The sequence below is a fragment of the Hydra vulgaris genome, chromosome 02 (assembly GCF_038396675.1).
Source record: "Hydra vulgaris chromosome 02, alternate assembly HydraT2T_AEP".
NCBI classification, from domain to species: Eukaryota; Metazoa; Cnidaria; class Hydrozoa; order Anthoathecata; family Hydridae; genus Hydra; species Hydra vulgaris.
Window position 1 is genome coordinate 59,843,856 of NC_088921.1, and position 22,649 is coordinate 59,866,504.

Here is a 22,649-nt window from a genome sequence, read left to right on the forward strand (position 1 = left end):
AAATTGATTTTTATCGTCACTTAAACGTTTAGTGATGTGTGACAAGACATAATTTTGGTTGTCTTTGAATAAACTAGTTTTGGTGTAAATGTTTTTATAATATGAAACTGGGAAGTTTAGTATTTCACCAGGTTTACTCGTCAATGTGCCGTCATTCTTGCGAATTTCGGTAATTGACTTGTTCCGCTGTTGAACTTTTTCCAAATTATACAAAAATTTTGAAGATTTTTCTCCTTCTTCGATTAGTTTTTGTTTCGTGCGAATAAACGCTCCGGGAAACTGGAGCAAGAAAAGAGCATCGCGTTTTTCTTTGATGCTATCGAAATTCGGCTTAGCGTTTTGTCGCTCCCGTTGGATTTCGTTTTCAATCCTTTTGATGTTTTTTTTGTTTTTCGCACTTTCCTGTATTGATATATGTTGTAATTCAGCCCTAGCAAAAAGTTTGCAGTCATCCCACCATTTTAGAATTGATTTTTAGCAAGTTTTCATTTTTTTTTAGTTTGCCAATTTTGAATTAAAAGCTCAATTTTTTTGCCTATGCACCTCTATTTCCAAAAGGGAGCAGTTTAATTGCCAGTATCCTGGTCCTCTCCTGGTTTTACTAAAATTCACAGTTGTTGACACGAACTCGTGGTCGGAAAAAGGTTTCGTGAGAATTTTGTTGTTATTTAATTGCTGTATTTTGTTGTATGTTGTTGTTACCGTATTGGTACCATATTGGATTATTGGTACCATTAATATCCGCAATCGTGAAGAAGTTAATCACATGTTAATGTTTAGGATTAAAATAATCAATTAATTCCTGTTATAATCATGATCTAGGTTAATATTTAATATACACTTTTACTTGAGGGTTTATGAAAATTTAATAAACAAAAAGTGATCAACCACAGCTAAAAAAAAACATAAAGCAACAAAGATTATCTTTATATTATATATATGTTGATAATTCTTTTTACCAATGATATGTTATGGTAATTTCTATGGTAACACCTTCAGAATTGTACAAAACATTCTTTTGCAGTTTTCAAAATGATTACTGCAGCATAAAATCCGATAAAAGCCTATATTAAACAAAAATTGTCAAGGAATCGTCCATAGATTACACAACGCTAAATTTCAGTAAAAACAAAACAAAAGAGAATAAATGTTTTCCCTAGCAGAGCCTTAACATAAACGAAAGATTGAAATTGCGCGTTAAATTTTATGAAAACTGCCACGTAAAAGAGCTTTAGGACTCCTACTTCCGTTCTTTGAAAAAGTTTAGCGTTACGTAATTTATGGACGATTCCGAAGACATATTATGTATAGACCAATTTCAAGTGACGTATAAGCAAAATGTAAACAATAAGCTCGCCGATACTGGCAGGCAAAACAAAATTAAAGTAGCGATTTAACTATAGTCAACATTTACTTCTATTTGATAAACATAACTATTTAAAATATTAAAATCAATTATCAATAAGTAAAAAATGAATATTTCAAACCCAATTGAAGTAAATCCAGAAAATTTTAATGAAAGTGTTTGGAAGAAAGACATTACAAAGTTGCCTGACATTACTTGGAGAGACGTTTTAGTTTTTTTCATAGACACTCTTAGTGAGTTTACAAAAGAAAATACCAAAGCATATAAATCATTGGAGGCATATAAAACATATTTTTTGTGTGGCCATGTGCAGGATTGTTGGTATGCTCCCAGCATCAACGAAGATTATTGTTTTATAAAAACTAAGGTTATGTTTTATTTTTTACTTTGTTTGAGACAACAAGTACAAGGTCCATAGGTGAAATAAATATAATCAGGTATTAATTCTGTCTGCATACACATGTCTGCAATAAATTTACTGCATACACAGCTGCATTTTTATATGCATATACATATATGTATACGTGGGTATATATATTATATGTTGGTTTTAAACTAATTTGTTTGCTCTCAATTTTAGTATATTAGTAGCAAAGCGATTCTGGTTCACTATCACTGTCAAATAACTTAGTTACGCTATATAGAGTAGGAGAAATTAAATAAACATTTCATTACATCCAACTTTTTTATAATTCAAAAAATAAATCTTCAATTTTGAGAACTACATTTTAGAGTATAGCAAAGTTGACAAAAATTTGATTATATAGAAATAACTTTTCATATTTTACTGCAAATAGGTGTTATCTTTAGTTAGGTTCTTCCAAGCCAGCGAGTCAGCATAAAAACTTCCATGTATGTTGTATGGGTTTGTCTTCACAAAGATGGGTAGGTTAAAAAAAGCAGCTGCACTTGTCCAGTGGGACTAGGTTCAGCTTGCTCACATATTGCAGCTCTACTTTTTAAACTTGAGGCTGCTGTGCACCACCGTTTAAATAGAAAAGATGCGTCAACAAGTCAGCTTTGTTCATGGAATGCCTCAAAGCGCAGTGTTAATGCAGCACCATTAAGTGCTATGAATTTTAGCAAAAATAAAAAAAGAGGACTGGTACCCTCAATTAATGAGTATTAAAAAAGAAAACAAAAAGTATAAGAGCATCAACTATGTTTAAATTAAATTCATATATCATTTTAATTAAATGGGAATTATTCATATATTGACCCATCATTTTGCATATCAGTCAGCGACTTTAACACCTTACGTCAATCCAATCCTAAATCGATTATATTTACCAGCTTAAATAGTAATAGCCATTATAAATCAAGTGATACTGAGTCAGGTTCTGAAGATGAAATTAATTGTTTACCAGAACCTATAACTAGCTTGTTTGATCCTACTTGCAAAGATCTATCTCCGTTTACAGCTTTTAAAACACTCTAAACAACTTTATGAAGACTTTAGTCAAACTTATTTTGAAAAACAATACGATCAACTTGCCAAAGTAACATATCAACAAAATCTATCATCAGCTTGGCAGGTTCATCGGGCAGGAAGAATTACAGCTTCAATTTGTTTTAATGTATTTCACACAAATAAATTTGTTCTCAGTGAATTTCTTATCCAAGAAATCATGCAATATAAAAAAGATTTTTATAGCAAATTTACACAATACGGTAAGAAAATGGAAAATTGTGCCAAAAATACATTTTATCAGGTTCAGTTAAAGAAGCACAGCAATTTTTCGTTTATTAACTTTGGTTTTTATGTTATGGCTGATCTGCCTTTTTTGGGAGCTTCTCCTGATGGAATATTTACCTGTTCTTGTCATGGAAAGGGTGTTTTAGAGATTAAATGCCCATATAATTATAAAAATGGTTTTATTAACTCGCAAAGTGATGAAAAATCTCTAAAATCAAATCACCCTTACTTTTTCCAGATGCAACTACACATGTTCGTTGGCAAAGTTACCTTCGGTAAGTTTTTTATGTGGTCCCCAGTTGAGCAAAACAATTATTTACAGTGTACTGTCCAGCGTGGTAATGATTTTCTTAAAGTAGTTGTTGATGTTTTGGCTAAATATTTCTTCAATGTTATTTTACCAGAAATTGTCAGCAGAAAAAGAGATGAAGACTTTCAACATAGAAAACAGTGTTGTTTTTGCATGAAACCTGAATTTGGTCTCATGATTTCATGCAATAATGCAAGTTGTTCCAAAAAATGGTTTCATTACTCATGTGTATATGTTACAAGGAAACCAAGAGGTTCCTGGTTCTGTCCTCAATGCAGGAGTTAATTACTATATTTCTTTATTAAAAGTACCATTTAGTGATAACTAATATTTATGTTATCGTTATGCATTCATATTATATTTTTATTAGATATAGTAATATAACACAATAGAAGAATGTCATATTTAAATACAATAAGCTATTTATTACAAACAGTATGCACCTTTTGATTCTTAGTTACCCACTGCAAAATGCCTAAGGCTTGTAACATATTTGCAAGGTAAACAGCTCTACAACATTATTTGCTGTATGAATCATGAGTTGGGCTCTGTGATGTTAACACAACCCAAAGATTCCTTAGGCTTTTTTATAGATAAAATAAAACTACCCTTAGTTATATATAAATATAGTTTATGTAAATATTCTTAAGAAAAATGTAAGGAGATTTATCAATAAATTGATAAAGACAGAAAGGTGTGGTTCATAAGGTTGTTTTTTTATCTAACTTAGATTTCATAAAATTCTGCAAAACATTGTATCAGACATTTTTTTAAATAACTTACAAACGTATCTAGAGCTGTAATTTTAGGTGAAAAAATAATAAAAAGCAAGTTTCCCAAATGTTTATTGCAGAATGTTTATATTGTTTCCTCCAGTTTCATGTCTCATGTCCACGGGATTGAATATTTTGTAAACATTTGAAATTGGTCTATATATTTCAATAACAATTTTTGTAACGCATGCGTACAACTGCGTGAAATGCATGAAACGCGTGAAAATGATTACACTATGCTTGACTTTTAATGTTTTATTTAAATAAAGTTGAACTCAACCTTAAAAACTATGATAATATGTTTAAAAAAAAAAGTGTATTGTTACAAACCCATGTATCAAAATTAAATAATGATGGTACCTCTCTCTCCGAATGGTGTATGCATGTGTGTAATATTTATTTTTTTTTTGCTACTGTGGAATATGCAAATATACAAACTAGAAGATAAATAAATGTAAATATGCACGTATATGCACGTAAATGTAAATATAAACGTAAATATGCAAACTAGAAGATAACATATCGTATTGTTTTATAAAAGTTTTAATACATAAAGAAGCAAATAGTAATTGTTTCATGCTTAAATTTTCCACAGTAGCAAAAAAAAAATAAATATTACACACATGCATACACCATTCGGAGAGAGAGGTACCATCATTATTTAATTTTGATACATGGGTTTGTAACAATACACTTTTTTTTTTAAACATATTATCATAGTTTTTAAGGTTGAGTTCAACTTTATTTAAATAAAACATTAAAAGTCAAGCATAGTGTAATCATTTTCACGCGTTTCATGCATTTCACGCAGTTGTACGCATGCGTTACAAAAATTGTTATTGAAATATATAGACCAATTTCAAATGTTTACAAAATATTCAATCCCGTGGACATGCGCACTAAACTGGCAGGCAAAAAATATAAACATTCTGCAATAAACATTTGGGAAACTTGCTTTTTATTATTTTTTCACCTAAAATTACAGCTCTAGATACGTTTGTAAGTTATTTAAAAAAATGTCTGATACAATGTTTTGCAGAATTTTATGAAATCTAAGTTAGATAAAAAAACAACCTTATGAACCACACCTTTCTGTCTTTATCAATTTATTGATAAATCTCCTTACATTTTTCTTAAGAATATTTACATAAACTATATTTATATATAACTAAGGGTAGTTTTATTTTATCTATAAAAAAGCCTAAGGAATCTTTGGGTTGTGTTAACATCACAAGGACCCAACTCATGATTCATACAGCAAATAATGTTGTAGAGCTGTTTACCTTGCAAATATGTTACAAGCCTTAGGCATTTTGCAGTGGGTAACTAAGAATCAAAAGGTGCATACTGTTTGTAATAAATAGCTTATTGTATTTAAATATGACATTCTTCTATTGTGTTATATTACTATATCTAATAAAAATATAATATGAAATTAATAACGATAACATAAATATTAGTTATCACTAAATGGTACTTTTAATAAAGAAATATAGTAATTAACTCCTGCATTGAGGACAGAACCAGGAACCTCTTGGTTTCCTTGTAACATATACACATGAGTAATGAAACCATTTTTTGGAACAACTTGCATTATTGCATGAAATCATGAGACCAAATTCAGGTTTCATGCAAAAACAACACTGTTTTCTATGTTGAAAGTCTTCATCTCTTTTTCTGCTGACAATTTCTGGTAAAATAACATTGAAGAAATATTTAGCCAAAACATCAACAACTACTTTAAGAAAATCATTACCACGCTGGACAGTACACTGTAAATAATTGTTTTGCTCAACTGGGGACCACATAAAAAACTTACCGAAGGTAACTTTGCCAACGAACATGTGTAGTTGCATCTGGAAAAAGTAAGGGTGATTTGATTTTAGAGATTTTTCATCACTTTGCGAGTTAATAAAACCATTTTTATAATTATATGGGCATTTAATCTCTAAAACACCCTTTCCATGACAAGAACAGGTAAATATTCCATCAGGAGAAGCTCCCAAAAAAGGCAGATCAGCCATAACATAAAAACCAAAGTTAATAAACGAAAAATTGCTGTGCTTCTTTAACTGAACCTGATAAAATGTATTTTTGGCACAATTTTCCATTTTCTTACCGTATTGTGTAAATTTGCTATAAAAATCTTTTTTATATTGCATGATTTCTTGGATAAGAAATTCACTGAGAACAAATTTATTTGTGTGAAATACATTAAAACAAATTGAAGCTGTAATTCTTCCTGCCCGATGAACCTGCCAAGCTGATGATAGATTTTGTTGATATGTTACTTTGGCAAGTTGATCGTATTGTTTTTCAAAATAAGTTTGACTAAAGTCTTCATAAAGTTGTTTAGAGTGTTTTAAAAGCTGTAAACGGAGATAGATCTTTGCAAGTAGGATCAAACAAGCTAGTTATAGGTTCTGGTAAACAATTAATTTCATCTTCAGAACCTGACTCAGTATCACTTGATTTATAATGGCTATTACTATTTAAGCTGGTAAATATAATCGATTTAGGATTGGATTGACGTAAGGTGTTAAAGTCGCTGACTGATATGCAAAATGATGGGTCAATATATGAATAATTCCCATTTAATTAAAATGATATATGAATTTAATTTAAACATAGTTGATGCTCTTATACTTTTTGTTTTCTTTTAATACTCATTAATTGAGGGTACCAGTCCTCTTTTTATTTTGCTAAAATTCATAGCACTTAATGGTGCTGCATTAACACTGCGCTTTGAGGCATTCCATGAACAAAGCTGACTTGTTGACGCATCTTTTCTATTTAAACGGTGGTGCACAGCAGCCTCAAGTTTAAAAAGTAGAGCTGCAATATGTGAGCAAGCTGAACCTGCCGCTGGACAAGTGCAGCTGCTTTTTTTAACCTACCCATCTTTGTGAAGACAAACCCATACAACATACATGGAAGTTTTTATGCTGACTCGCTGGCTTGGAAGAACCTAACTAAAGATAACACCTATTTGCAGTAAAATATGAAAAGTTATTTCTATATAATCAAATTTTTGTCAACTTTGCTATACTCTAAAATGTAGTTCTCAAAATTGAAGATTTATTTTTTGAATTATAAAAAAGTTGGATGTAATGAAATGTTTATTTAATTTCTCCTACTCTATATAGCGTAACTAAGTTATTTGACAGTGATAGTGAACCAGAATCGCTTTGCTACTAATATACTAAAATTGAGAGCAAACAAATTAGTTTAAAACCAACATATAATATATATACCCACGTATACATATATGTATATGCATATAAAAATGCAGCTGTGTATGCAGTAAATTTATTGCAGACATGTGTATGCAGACAGAATTAATACCTGATTATATTTATTTCACCTATGGACCTTGTACTTGTTGTCTCAAACAAAGTAAAAAATAAAACATAACCTTAGTTTTTATAAAACAATAATCTTCGTTGATGCTGGGAGCATACCAACAATCCTGCACATGGCCACACAAAAAATATGTTTTATATGCCTCCAATGATTTATATGCTTTGGTATTTTCTTTTGTAAACTCACTAAGAGTGTCTATGAAAAAAACTAAAACGTCTCTCCAAGTAATGTCAGGCAACTTTGTTAATGTCTTTCTTCCAAACACTTTCATTAAAATTTTCTGGATTTACTTCAATTGGGTTTGAAATATTCATTTTTTACTTATTGATAATTGATTTTAATATTTTAAATAGTTATGTTTATCAAATAGAAGTAAATGTTGACTATAGTTAAATCGCTACTTTAATTTTGTTTTGCCTGCCAGTATGTTATTGTTTACATTTTGTTTTATACGTCACTTGAAATTGGTCTATACATAATATGTCTTCGGAATCGTCCATAAATTACGTAACGCTAAACTTTTTCAAAGAACGGAAGTAGGAGTCCTAAAGCTCTTTTACGTGGCAGTTTTCATAAAATTTAACGCGCAATTTCAATCTTTCGTTTATGTTAAGGCTCTGCTAGGGAAAACATTTATTCTCTTTTGTTTTGTTTTTACTGAAATTTAGCGTTGTGTAATCTATGGACGATTCCTTGACAATTTTTGTTTAATATAGGCTTTTATCGGATTTTATGCTGCAGTAATCATTTTGAAAACTGCAAAAGAATGTTTTGTACAATTCTGAAGGTGTTACCATAGAAATTACCATAACATATCATTGGTAAAAAGAATTATCAACATATATATAATATAAAGATAATCTTTGTTGCTTTATGTTTTTTTTTAGCTGTGGTTGATCACTTTTTGTTTATTAAATTTTCATAAACCCTCAAGTAAAAGTGTATATTAAATATTAACCTAGATCATGATTATAACAGGAATTAATTGATTATTTTAATCCTAAACATTAACATGTGATTAACTTCTTCACGATTGCGGATATTAATGGTACCAATAATCCAATATGGTACCAATACGGTAACAACAACATACAACAAAATACAGCAATTAAATAACAACAAAATTCTCACGAAACCTTTTTCCGACCACGAGTTCGTGTCAACAACTGTGAATTTTAGTAAAACCAGGAGAGGACCAGGATACTGGCAATTAAACTGCTCCCTTTTGGAAATAGAGGTGCATAGGCAAAAAAATTGAGCTTTTAATTCAAAATTGGCAAACTAAAAAACGGTCCTAAAAATCAATTCTAAAATGGTGGGATGACTGCAAACTTTTTGCTAGGGCTGAATTACAACATATATCAATACAGGAAAGTGCGAAAAACAAAAAAAACATCAAAAGGATTGAAAACGAAATCCAACGGGAGCGACAAAACGCTAAGCCGAATTTCGATAGCATCAAAGAAAAACGCGATGCTCTTTTCTTGCTCCAGTTTCCCGGAGCGTTTATTCGCACGAAACAAAAACTAATCGAAGAAGGAGAAAAATCTTCAAAATTTTTGTATAATTTGGAAAAAGTTCAACAGCGGAACAAGTCAATTACCGAAATTCGCAAGAATGACGGCACATTGACGAGTAAACCTGGTGAAATACTAAACTTCCCAGTTTCATATTATAAAAACATTTACACCAAAACTAGTTTATTCAAAGACAACCAAAATTATGTCTTGTCACACATCACTAAACGTTTAAGTGACGATAAAAATCAATTTTTAAACACCCGCCTAACCGTCACAGAACTAAAAGAAGCCCTTTTTAGATTTGAAAACTGAAAATCTCCGGGCTATGACGGACTTCCAGCTGATTTTATTAAACCTTTTGGCACATTTTAGAAAAAGATTTTGAAGAACTTGCCTACGAAATACTTTTCGTAGAAAAAAATACCAGCCACTCTATGAAAAAATCTATTATTTCACTGATCCCCAAACAAGGAGACCTTACTGAATGCAAAAACTGGAGGCCCATATCCTTAATCGGCGCTGATTACAAAATAATCACAAAAGCGCCGGCCCTAAGACTTGCAAGAGTAATGGGCAAAATTATAGAACCAAATCAAACTTGCGGAATGCCAGGTAGAACAATATTCTTAAATTTACATTTAGTCCGTGATCTTATTGATTACGCGCATTTTAAAAATCTACCTAGTTTCAATTCGTCAATAGATCAAGAAAAGGCGTTTGATAAAGTAGATCGTGCGTTTCTGCTTCAGATTCTCCAAAAATTCAATCTCGGAGAAAATTTTGTTTCTTTTGTTAACACCTTATATTCATAAGTTTTGCCATCTGTTCTGAATTGCGGTTTACTGTCAGCCTCTTTTCCTACGGAAAGGGGAGTTAGACAGGGTGATCCCCTCTCTCTCTAGCTGTATGTTTTCGTCGCCGAAGCTCTTGCTTTAGTGATCAGAGCAAATAACAGAGTAAGGGGTTTCCCGCTACCAGGTACATCTAAACCCCTTAAAATTCAGCAGAACGCAGACGATTCGAACTTATTTTGCAAGGGACGTAAAATCAGTCCGTTTTTTCTTCGAAAAAGTAAAACTGTTTGAAAAAGTAAGTGGTTCAGTGATCAATGCCTCAAAAACCAAGGGTCTCGCCCTTGGGGGTTTTGATTCCAAAATGTACCCTGAATCGGACGGCATAGAGTGGAACAACAACACCGGTTTCAAACTTTTAGGTGTTACCTTTTACACCAGAATGAGCGATACTACCAATTTCAACTGGTTAGTAACTCTAAACAAAATAGAGAAAAAACTCAAGTTTCTGGGACTACGTACTTTGTCACTTAGGGAAAAAACTATGTTGATAAATACGTTAGCAATGTCAAAAGTGTGGTTTCTGGGAAACGTGCTGCCCGTTCCCGAATGGGTAATAGAACGTCTGCACAGAGCCATTTTCGAAAATCTGTGGCAAAAGACCAATTAGAGAGAGAGAGACACTTTTCTTACCCGTCAAAAGCGGGGGTCTCAGAATTTTATCAGCGATTTTATCACTCATAAAATTTACGAACCAAAACCAAAGCTGGAACTTTTTAAAGCAGAACAATTTTCCCAAACACTGTGACAACAAAACGTCTCAGTACTACAAAACAACAATGGAAATATTAGGCAAAAACGGGTCCCTTTTTAACGTCCCCCTAAAAACAACAAAATATTTTTACTTAGAAGTGGCAAAAACCAAAAAGACAGTCGTCCCAGCAGAACTTTTCTGGAACGGTTCAACAAAAACAACAATACCGTGGACCCAAATTTGGAAAAATATTTTCACCTCCCACGCATGCGGACCGACTCAAAACATCCTCTTTCGTTTTTTACACAACAGTTTACCTTCTGCGGCCTTGCTAGCCAATAACACAAGGCAACAGATCGTCAAAAATAACAAATGCAAAACTTGTGGTAAAATCGAGGACAACATCCATATCTTTGCCTACAGTCCTTCTTCTGTTGAAATTTGGGAGTATTTTAAACACGTATATAACTCCTTGACATCCCGAATCAACTTCTCTCCGATAAATTCGATTTTCTCGATTGAAACGGCGAATTTATCGGAGAAAAACCCCACTTCGCAGCTGCTGTTGACACTCACTCAAACCACCATGAGTTGCACATGTTCAGTAACAAAAAAAATTGACCCAACGGCAGTGATCAGGGTAATAATCAGGAATATCAGGAATATTATTACCTTAAAATATAACTATCATGTCCGTAGAAACACCGCGGACGTTTTCTGTGAGTATTTTTGTATTAAAAATGTTTTCTGTCAAGTAGAGAACGGAAATCTGAAACTAAACATATGAGCTAAAATAAAACTAGGGCTCCTTGTATGTTTAGTAAAGATTTCCTTCCCTCTTGCAGTTTTTCTTGGTGTATACAACAAAATTATTACTATATATGATTAGCAAATCACTGCCAGCCCTTATTTTATGAAATATAATTTTAACACATAAATGTTTATCTATAGTGTTCGTCACGTAATGTTGGTGTAAAAGTCCTGTAATTCTTTTAATTTCTTTTGATCTAAATCTTTTTTACCTTATGAATCTTGCTTCAACCTACTTTAGAATTTCTCCCTTATTTATTTATTTTTTTTTAACCTAATCTAAACTCTCGATTTCTTTCCGCACAACGGCAAAAAAATAAAAAAGCAAAAAATACAAAAAATATAAAACCAAAAAACACAAAAAAATATAAAATCAAAAAACACAAAAAACTCAAAAATCAAAAATACAAAAATTATATAATAAAATATACAAAAAACAGAAAATGTATATATTTACGAACACTTGTAAAACCATATATTGTAAAAATATAAAACCTTAGTTAATGTTATTATAAAATTGTAAATATTTATTATTTTGTAATAAAGAAAAAAAAAAAAAAAAACCAATATGGTGGAAAAATTCGTGCGTGAAGAAGCAGAGAAAAATTTAGATCAGGAGGAAGCTGATATATTATTCATTGACGAGGACTATGAAAGCTAGCCATGTGCGGAAAAGAAAGCGTGAGAGAATTTTTCTCTCCTTATTTTTTTGTTATCTAATTTTTTTTTTTTTGCTTTGTTCTCAACTCTGACTTTCAAACTTTTTTCTTAAACTCTAATTTTTTCTTCTCACCAAAAATTTCCATTTTTGGATCTTTTTTATTCTATTACAAGTTTTTCATTAATAATGCATGTCACATTTTTGTTTAAGCGTTTAAGCTGTCGTAATTCAAAGTGTTGTAGTTCGCGCTTTTTTGTGGAATGTTATGGTCCAGTGCGTCCTATTGTTCGTATTACGTCATTTTAATCGAAAACTCGTGCTCTAAGGTTAAGGTTTAAATGTTTGTGTTTCTTATGTCAGGTTGTAAAAATATTATATTCATGTTTAAGCTGCACGAGTTTTCAAGTTAGGAAAGCTGATCCTCTCCACCATGACTATTAATATTTTAACGTGCAACATAAACGGTCTGAACGATCGAGACAAACGCAACAACTTTTTTGGGTTTCTTAAAGAATCCTCCTTTGATCTTATCCTCCTTCAGGAAACTAAATCCGGACCTTCCACTGTTAAACAGCGGAGTGACGAATGGACTGGCGAATCTATTTGGAACTCCGGTCCGAGTCATAACTGTTGTGGGGTGACGATTCTCTCTAAATCCAACAATTCTTTAAACGAACTAGAAAGAGACAATAACGGGAGAATATTAAACGCCATGATAAAAATTGATGAACACAAAATTAAACTCCATTTTAATAAGTAAAAATAATTGTTTTAAAACACTTTGGTCGAAAGCCTGCCTCTTGACACAAAAGGTACAAACAACTTTTAATATCACACCTACAGCATTACTGAACTCGGGGTCTTCCAAGGTAGGTATAACCCAGTTGATGTTTTTCGTTACAAGTTTTCCAACAAAAGAGAATTCACATGGCGCAATAAGACGGTTAAATGTAGACTCGACAGAATCTACTGCCGTGATAAAATCGCCAAAAAAGCAACATACACCAAAATTCTCGCCAACCCTTTTTCCGATCACGAGTTCGTGTCAACAACTGTGAATTTTAGTAAAACTAGGAGAGGCCAGAATACTGGAAAATAAATTGTTCCCTATTGGAAAGAGAGGTGCATAGGCAAAAAATTGAATTCTTAATTCAAGATTGGCAAACTAAAAAACGGTCCTAAAAGTCAATTCTAAAATGGTGGGATGATTGCAAACTTTTTGTTATGGCTGAATTACAACACATATCAAACAGGAACGTGCGAAAAACAAAAAAAACATCAAAAGGATTGAAAACGAAATCCAACGGGAGCGACAAAACACTCACCCGAATTTTGATAGCATCAAAGAAAAACGCGATGCTCTTTTCTTGCTCCAGTTTCCCGGAGCGTTTATTCGCACGAAACAAAAACTAATCGAAGAAGGAGAAAAACCTTCAAAATTTTTGTATAGTTTGGAAAAAACTAACCCAGTGAAAAAGCGCACATGGGATACGCGTGGATTTTTTCCATATGTAACCCATGTGGGGATTATTATTTTGTCCCATGTGGGTTTCATATTGTAAATCCCACATGGGTTTTATGTGGTAAATCTTACATGGGATATAGGTGGAAAATACTACATGTTATATCTTAAATGCCACATATTTTAATCCAAATGGTATAAAAGTAGTCAATACTAGACAAATGAAAGTCTTCTATGATAATTTTTAAAATTCTTTTAATTTAAAAATTACTTAAATAGTAATTTAAAATTAATCATCGAAGCTTTCAGAGAGGCTTAACTTAATCTGGTATTTGCTACTTTATCCCATTTGGTATTCAAAATAAATAGCATTTTTGATCTTTTACATGTGATGTTTTCCACCTATAACCTATGTGGGATTTACCTTAAACTATTATAACGAAATTTTATAAAATGAAAAAACGTGTTGCAAAATGAATTTACTTTAAAATAAATGCTATTAATCAATACATCCAAAATGAATATTAAAAAAATTATTTTTTCTTTTGCGATTTACACGCCGTTTTTTGTCGATTGAATTAATTAAATCGCTTCGGCTTGCATAATACCAAGGTTTTTAGTATCTTCTAACTTTCTTCAAACATTTTCTAAAAAAAAAATATAAATACAAATATATATAAATATAAATATGTATATATATATATAGAGAGACAGAGAGAGAGAGAGAGAGACAGAGAGAGACAGAGAGAGAGAGAGAGAGAGAGAGAGAGAGAGAGAGAGAGAGAGAGAGAGAGAGGGAGAGAGAGAGTTTTAATAAGGAACCTTATTAGACGAGCAATTTTAATTATTAGCCAGGTTGAAGTCATTAATGACTACAATATTTCACAAATAATTATTTCCTAATTTATTACTTACAATGACTAACGTATTATGGGTAATTGAACACATATGCGTAATGAGCTTGAACCCATGAGGAGAATCCTGAAAAAAAGTGATCAATTTGGATAAGTTGTTAAACAAAAACACAAAAACGTAAATACCCTACTTTTTCAATGATGTAGACGTTGGGTGCAATAGCCACTGGATGCAAAAGTATCTTTACTTTTTCGTCACACACACGGCCTTCTATAATAACAGGCCTTGACATCGCGCAAATTGCCGTAAAAACTGAAGGCCGATTAAACTTTCACTTTTACTTATATTGATATATTTTTATATTAGGTAGGGTGTAATGGCAGTCTATGTTTTCTAATAATAATCTCTAGTAAAGACGGAAATATAAAAAGAAAACCAAAAAGTTGTTAAAAGATAATCATATTTTTCGTATTTCAAATTTCATTAAGAATATTTATGTAATATTAAATAGTATCAATAACAAGCAGAACCATAACAAAGTATATATCTATATATTAAAAAGATAACTGTATTTTTAATTTTTGCTAAAAATAGTAACAATAAAAATCACCAACAATAAAAAACACCAACAAAAGTTGATTCAAGCAAAAAAAAGTTTTATCAATATATCTCAACAGGGTAAATATTTACAAATCCAAACATATTGAGACATATAGGCTAATGAGAAAATAAAAAACATAACAAGTAAATAGCATAATAAATTACAAAACTAATTTTCACATAAATTATGATAGCTTTAGTATTTTGGAAGTGGTAATTAGTGAGTAATTCTTTAGCAGAATATTAGAATATACTCTGCATTTTTTTTTTGTGATTATTCTTTCAATAAATACATCAGTACCTTCAAATGGTTTATTTTCAATCTCTGAATGCGTTCTTAATGCAGCTACTGTTTCTTTGCAAAAAACAGACAAACAAAACTTTACAGATTGTCTCTCTATTGGTTTTGGATAAACTGATTTAGCTGAAAGTTTAGATAGTTTAAAAAGACTATTGCACTCAGTTTTATATATAGTTTCTAAATCACTCCACTTAGCCAAAGCCAGTTCTTTATTGTTCAAAAATTGAAGTTCCCCAGTCTTTTTTGTCAACCAATTGTTTCGTATAGATTTTAGTAGATGCACATAATCATACAATAAATATATACCTGATGTTGTTAACCATGGTTTACTATCAACTGTTTTGAACATTCCAAAAAATCTTTGATTTACACGGTTACCATCAGTAATTATTACCAGTGTCTTACTATTTTCAATATTATTTATTGTATAGACAATTTGTTGACATTGAGCAAACTGAAATTCAGAGGAAAGATTTGCAACAGGTTGAGCTCTACATATAAATTCTGGACCTCCAAAAAGACATTTAATCATAAATGATAAAATTGTTTTAGCTAACTTTTCAGGGTAGTTTACTGCTTGACCAAACAAAGCACCTCTTTGGTAAAGTAATGAAGCTTTGAAATAGACCTCATCAATTAGTAGTATGGAAATTCTTTTTAATGGATTTAAATTCATAAAAATACTATTTATGAAACTTAGGTCCTCCATTGAGCTTATTTTTAAAGTCAATCGTGTTAAAGTCCTTATGCTTGGCAACTTGTAGTTAATACACAAACAATCATATAAACTTCGTTGTAGTTGTAATTGATATTGTAGTTGTAGTTGTATAAATTGATATTTTTGTTGTAGTTGAGATAGTTCGACTTGCAAGGAGATACACAGCATTTCAAAGGCATTTTTAAGGCATTTAAAAAAACTAATCGTTAGTTTGACAATATTATTACCTTACAATGTTAACGCCTTGAAACTTACAACGTTATCGTCTTGAAGTTGTGCTATCTAATTTATAAACCAATCAAATTTTAAAGATTTATTAAAAAAGCGCGAACACAAACTTTCGTCTAATGTTAAAAGATGAAAATGTAAACACAGTATTAGGAATTGGCCTTCAGTTTAACAAATTGTTGCGCGATGTCAAGGCCTGTTATTATAGAAGGCCGCGGTCACACATAATATAATATTCTGAAACTAATAAACAAACATCTAAATTTCTATAAGTAAATTTATTCTTTGATCATTGCCTTTATATCCTATCTTATTTTCATATCATAATCTATGGTATTATTTATACAACATATCACAACAATATTATTAAATTTGTGATGTTCAAATATCATATGAACATTCTCTAACATGTTCATATGATATTTGAATATAGTTCTTGAGTATATTATCTGCAAACAATTGACTGATGCAAGTTCAAATGTTGTCAAAAACCAAGCATGCATGCATGGGACACTGCAGTGTCCTACAAAGAAATGCTGGTTTGAAAGTCAAATTTTCTTTATTAAAAAAAAAAAAATTAAAATAGGGGGGAGATAGAGAGGTTTCCGTAATTTTTTATAGGTTCCAAAACTTTTAACTTTATATATAATAAGGTTCATAAAACTTAAGGGACTTACGAAGTAAATTGAGGAACAAAAACAGGATATACACAGAAACTTTTCAATTTTTAATCTGGAGTACCACAGTGTAATTGGGAATAAAGTCGCTGGGTCCAGTATTCAAAGTAATATGATCTAAAGTAATATATAAATTAAATAAAATGCTTTAAAATGCATGCAGTTATACATATAACTCCTGATATAGTTAACTATATGAATAACTAGTTATACATAAAATTTATTATATAAACTTATTTTTTAAGGTTATGCTTGAACAAATTAGTACCAATTAATTCAAATTCAAGATTTAGTTAAAGTTCAAGTTCTTATTTGTTCATTGTTTTTTCACTATTTTATATTTATTTGTTCAAATTTGTTAACTAGTACTAATTCTTACTACAGTAAGAATATTTATCATTGTTGAATGTGATTTTATTAGTAACTTAATTTTACTTTCAACATATTTTGACAACACCCTTTACATTTTAAATGATGACAGCTTTACTTTTCTATTGATGTTAAATTTATTAGGTTTCAATAACTAACATTGAATTTTACTGAATTATTGTAAGCTTTGTAAGAATTTGTTGTATATCAAATAGTGTTGTAAATAAAGTAAAAATTATATATATATAAATATATATATATATATATATATATATATATATATATATATATATATATATATATATATATATATATATATAGTATTTAGGCTATGGGATCATTCATAAATGATGCCAGTAGATAGAGGGGCAGTGTGAGTTTAACAATAATTAACAATGGGGAGGGAATGTTGAGACCAAAATAATGCCAATTAAAAAATTGAATTAAAAAAAAAAAATTATTTTATTTAAAAAAAAGTAAAACAATTTATGCTATGAGCAGGTTTTAGAGGTATTTACACCAACAATGTGGTCTAAAAACTTCTTGCTTTTGTTGCTTAAAACTGTAGAGGATCATAGGAAAAACAATTTAAATTCAGAAATTAGCTTGCTTATCTGAAAGAATAATTTGTTTTTTTTTTTTTTTTTTACTTTTAGTACTGTTGAGAATAAATGTATAATTGAACCAGAAAAAAATTGATTGTATATGCATTTTTTATATTATATTAACAATTCAGATATACCATCATAATATGATAACAAAAACTGACATCATTTTCAATGGGAGATGGCAAAAAATTGACTGAGTTTGATAAAGGGTGAGGGTGTTCAATAAACCAGGTCATCATCTGACATCATTATGCATAGATGATCCTATGATTTAGGTAAAATAAGTAACCAATTTGCCATATTTCTCTTTAGAAAGTGTTAGAAAAAGAGCAGTTGTTATTCTGAAAATCTACCTATTGAGCAAGCTTTGACCACCTATTTTATAAATTTGAGAGACAGAAGTGGAAGTGCGAATCGCAAAAGAACTAATAACAATGCTCTAATTGATTTAACTTTGTAGACTAACATTAATATAGTATTTAGAAATAATAAATGAAGTTTACATAATTTTTATAATTTGTATTTATTTCCATTAATTATCAGTTGTCAGTCTCTATTTTATAAAACGAATTAAAAAACTATTTATTTATAGCATAATATTAATACATAAATACTAGTTTCCTAATGCTATTATCATCACAATGTTAATGGTATTCGTTTTAAAGTGAAACTTTGTATCAACTTTATTTTTTTAATGTTGTGTATATATATATATATATATATATATATATATATATATATATATATATATATATATATATATATATATATATATATATATTATTTTTACTTTATTTAAAACACCATTTGATATACAACAAACCCCCACAAAGTTTACAATAATTTTCAGTAGTACGATTTTTGAGTATTAAAGCATAATAAAGTCAACATCAATAGAAAAGTAAAGCTGTCATCATTTAAAATGTAAAGGGTGTTGTCAAAATATGTTGAAAATAAAATTAACAAATAAAATCACATTCAACAATGATAAACATTCTTACTGTAGTAAGAAATAGTACTAATTAACAAATTTGAACAAATAAATATAAAATTAACAAAAACAATGAATAAATAAGAACTTTAACTTGAACTTTAACTAAATCTTAAATTTGAATTAATTGGTACTAATTTGTTCAAGCATAACCTTAAAAAATAAGTTTCTATAACAAATTATATGTATAACTAGTTATACATATAGTTAACTATCAGGAGTTATATGTATAACTATATCAGGAGTTATATGTATAACTATATCAGGAGTTATATGTATAACTATGTGCATTTTAAAGTATACTATTTTATTTAAACATTACTTTAGATTATATTACTTTGAAAACTGGACCCAGAGGCTTTATTTCCAATAACACTGTGGTACTCCAGATTAAAAATTGAAAAGTTTCTGTTAATATCCTGTTTTTTGTTCCTCAATGTAGTTTGTAAGTCCCTTAAGTCATAAGGACCTTATTATATCTAAAGTTAAAAGTTTTGGAGCATAAAAAAAGTTACAGAAACTTATCTCCCCCACCACCACCACCCTATTTTTTTCTTTTTTAACAAAGAAAATTGGGGATTCTTTGACTTTCAAACCTGCACTTCTGTGTGGGACACTGTAGTGTCCAGTGCATGTCATGCTTGGTTTTTGACAACATTTGAACTTTCATCAGTTAATTGTTTGCAGATAATATACTCAAGATCTATATTCAAATAACTATTATATTATCCTAATAATACGTCTATTTGCACAAATCTTAATCTTATTTCTATAAAGAAAGATAAACATTATTCGTGGTACTTACATACTTGCTTGCCATTCTCTATATTAATATAAAATATTTTCACACAATGTAAACGTAACGCAATGCAATGTCGATTTAAAAATTTTTATTTAGTTTTTTTTTAAAAGTTTTTTTTTTAGTTTCCAGCTTTCAAATTAATTCCCATGCAAATCCCACATGAAACCCACGTGGGATTTCCCATTTGTGTAAATACCATATGGTTCCCACATGTATCCCATGTGGGATTACCCACATGGGTTTAAGGTGACAAATTTCCATACGGATACCACATGGGAAAATCCGTCCCACGTAAATCCCATCAATCCCACACGGAACCCACGCGGAACCCATGTGGGACGCGGTTTTATTTTTCACTGGGAAACAGCAGAACAATTCCGAAATTCGCAAGAATAACGGCACATTGATTTGTGTAAAATTCCTGTATTTCCTCCTAATTTGTTTTGATATAAATCTTTTTTTCCTTATGAATCTTTCTAAAACCTATTTTAGAATTTCTCCTTTTTTTAACCTAATCAAAACTCTCGATTACTTTTCGCACAACGGCAAAGAAATAAAAAAACAAAAAATACAAAAAAAAATTAAACCAAAAAACACCAAAAAAAAAATTAAACCAAAAAACACAAAAAAATATAAAATAAAAAAACAGAAAAAAATATAAAACAAAAAAATGCAACAAATATATAATAAAATGAATAAAAAATTGAAAATGTATATATTTACAAACATTTGTAAAAACTTTATATTGTAAATCTATAAAACTGAGTTAATGTAGTTTTTAAAGGAAAAACTGTAAATATTTATTATTTTGTAATAAAAGAAAAAAAACAAAAAAAACCAATAATCCTTAACTTATGGTACCGATAATCTATAACTTGTATTTGTACATGTTAGGGTTAGATGATAGCGCTGCGTATTCTCGTGATTGAATGGAGTCCGATCTTGCCATTCGCATACAGGTCGTCTGGAAATCGTATGGAATTCGTCTGAATTACAATAGCTTCCGATTGAAAGTTACTTCGAGTTGCCCAATAGACAATTATTATACTTAGCAATTACATCGCAAATGGAGGAAATACTTTTTTATTTTCCTTGACATTACTAAGTTCAACACAATATGTTTTTAGTTACTGACACAAAATAATAACACTTCATCATGCTTTAAATTGACGAAAAACTAAAGCTAAATTCTTGTTATATCTTTTATAACATGAACTCTAATTAATAATTAATATGAAGTGAACGTAAACTATTCATGAGTTATTAACTTTTTGGTACCCCCTTGATACGTGTTTCTTTAAAAAAGCAAATTGTCTTTAAAATGTTTAATGCACACGACTAAATAAATTTATTATAAATAACTAAGCAATTGAGTATAAATACGTTTCAAACAAAAAAAAAGTTAATTTACAATCAAACCATGTGTATAACAAATTTTAAAAAATATGTAAACTTTGATCTTTTATATTGCATTAATGCGTCATACGACAAACCTAAAATAAAAATTGTTACAGATAAATAGACATAAAAGAAAAGAAAAAAAAAACAAAAAAACAACTGGAAAACAATTTACCTGCTTTTCGGTAGTCTGTTGTCATACTTAAACTGCTCTCATGATGCAGCCTGTGGGTGTTATTTTATGACGTTATTTCACGTTGGCTTTTAGTAAACTTTAAGTTAAATTTAAGAGACATTACAATAGATTTAAAAATTTTTAGTTAAAAAGCAAAAAAACAAATGCTTCAAGGAGCCAAACTAAAAACATTAAAGATAAAAAATCAAATAAAGATATAAATAAATTGCATTTATATAGCTAAATAGTCTTGGCAATAGTACTAAATAGTAAATTTTAAAAGCAGTTTTGTCAATAATTTAAAACTACCAATTAATTATTTTTAACAATAGAATGTAGCATCATATTATGATGATTGGGTAATGAATCAAATTAACTGTATTTAAGTTTAATTGGTGAAAAACAAATAAAATTTTAATTAAAAATGGCAAAAACAAACCAAATATACAACAGCATATTGAAAAAAAATTTATAAATTAAAAAAAAAAATTACAAAATTAAAAAATAAAAAAAATAAAAAAAATAAAAAAATCACTGAAAAAAAAGCAGCAACAAAAAAGTTATATCTTCACAGTTAGAAGACATTTACAACCTTTTGGTTGCTGTTTTTTCTTCGGTGTCTCCCAACACCCCGGTATAGATGAGCCCTCCATTTAAAGGATGGCTCATCCATAACCCCATTACTTTGCCACTTATTGAAGGACCTCTCAGAGAGACACCATGGGTGTTGGGAGAAGCATATTTGGTATTGCTCAAATTTTATGACTCTAAAATTACAATTAGAAGGATATAATAAAAATTAAAAATACTTACAATTATTTTTAATTAAAATATATAGCATAACCTCACCATATTAACAGGATGAGGAGGATGCTAAAAATAATAGTAATCAAAAAAAGTAAATTTAAAAAGGTTAAACTTGTGAAAAATTTAATTTTAATAAAATTATGAGTAAAATGCAAACAGTTTAAAAATGTCATATTTGTATTAAATAATTCTTTCACCTATTGCACATATTTCTCCATAAAAATATATATAAAATTTAAAACACAGCTCTACCAGTTATGCTTCTCCCAGACACTAAAGACAAAAAGTATACCTCAGAATAATTGATAGAATAATATTTACATATAAATAAATATATATAAATAAATATATAATTATAATTTTTTTTTACCAAATCCCCTCATTTCTTCCTTGAAGTTGTCTAAAGTAAGAAATAAGATAACTGAAGCTAAAACTAACTAAAACTAAACCAAAATTAACTATAAACTAAACCAAAACTATAAACTAAAATAAACTTTAAATTTTGATATCTGTACCTCAGAAGACAAAGGTAGTTTATCCAGTGTTTTGTGAAAATTAGTTATGTATGAGACCTTTTTAGTTTATTCAGTATCTACATAGGTATAAAGACTGTT

The 22,649-nt window shown here is 29.7% G+C and overlaps 2 protein-coding genes across 3 annotated transcripts; both read right to left on the reverse strand.

The window, feature by feature from the left end:
* Positions 1-5,644: 5,644 nt before the first annotated feature.
* Positions 5,645-6,256, reverse strand: LOC136076189 (uncharacterized). The gene has a single exon (XM_065789662.1). The coding sequence runs from the start codon at positions 6,254-6,256 to the stop codon at positions 5,645-5,647; it is 612 nt and encodes a 203-aa protein (XP_065645734.1).
* A 7,716-nt stretch (positions 6,257-13,972) lies between these two features.
* LOC136077069 (uncharacterized) lies at positions 13,973-17,109 on the reverse strand. Of its 2 annotated transcripts, XM_065791572.1 has the most exons (3): positions 14,552-17,109; positions 14,422-14,487; positions 13,973-14,153 (listed from the first exon to the last, which is right to left on the reverse strand). In XM_065791572.1, exon 1 carries the CDS (start codon positions 16,146-16,148, stop codon positions 15,147-15,149), a length of 1,002 nt encoding a protein of 333 aa, XP_065647644.1. In that variant the 5' UTR covers positions 16,149-17,109; the 3' UTR covers positions 13,973-14,153; positions 14,422-14,487; positions 14,552-15,146. The 2 variants fall into 2 exon arrangements, with proteins under 2 accessions (XP_065647644.1, XP_065647643.1); XM_065791571.1 differs by having other exon boundaries at positions 14,422-17,109.
* Positions 17,110-22,649: the final 5,540 nt, after the last annotated feature.

Coding starts and splice junctions, on each gene's coding strand:
- LOC136076189 (XM_065789662.1), bottom strand. CDS start 6,256: ATGGAAAATTGTGCCAAAAATACATTTTATCAGGTTCAGTTAAAGAAG.
- LOC136077069 (XM_065791572.1), bottom strand. CDS start 16,148: ATGCTGTGTATCTCCTTGCAAGTCGAACTATCTCAACTACAACAAAAA.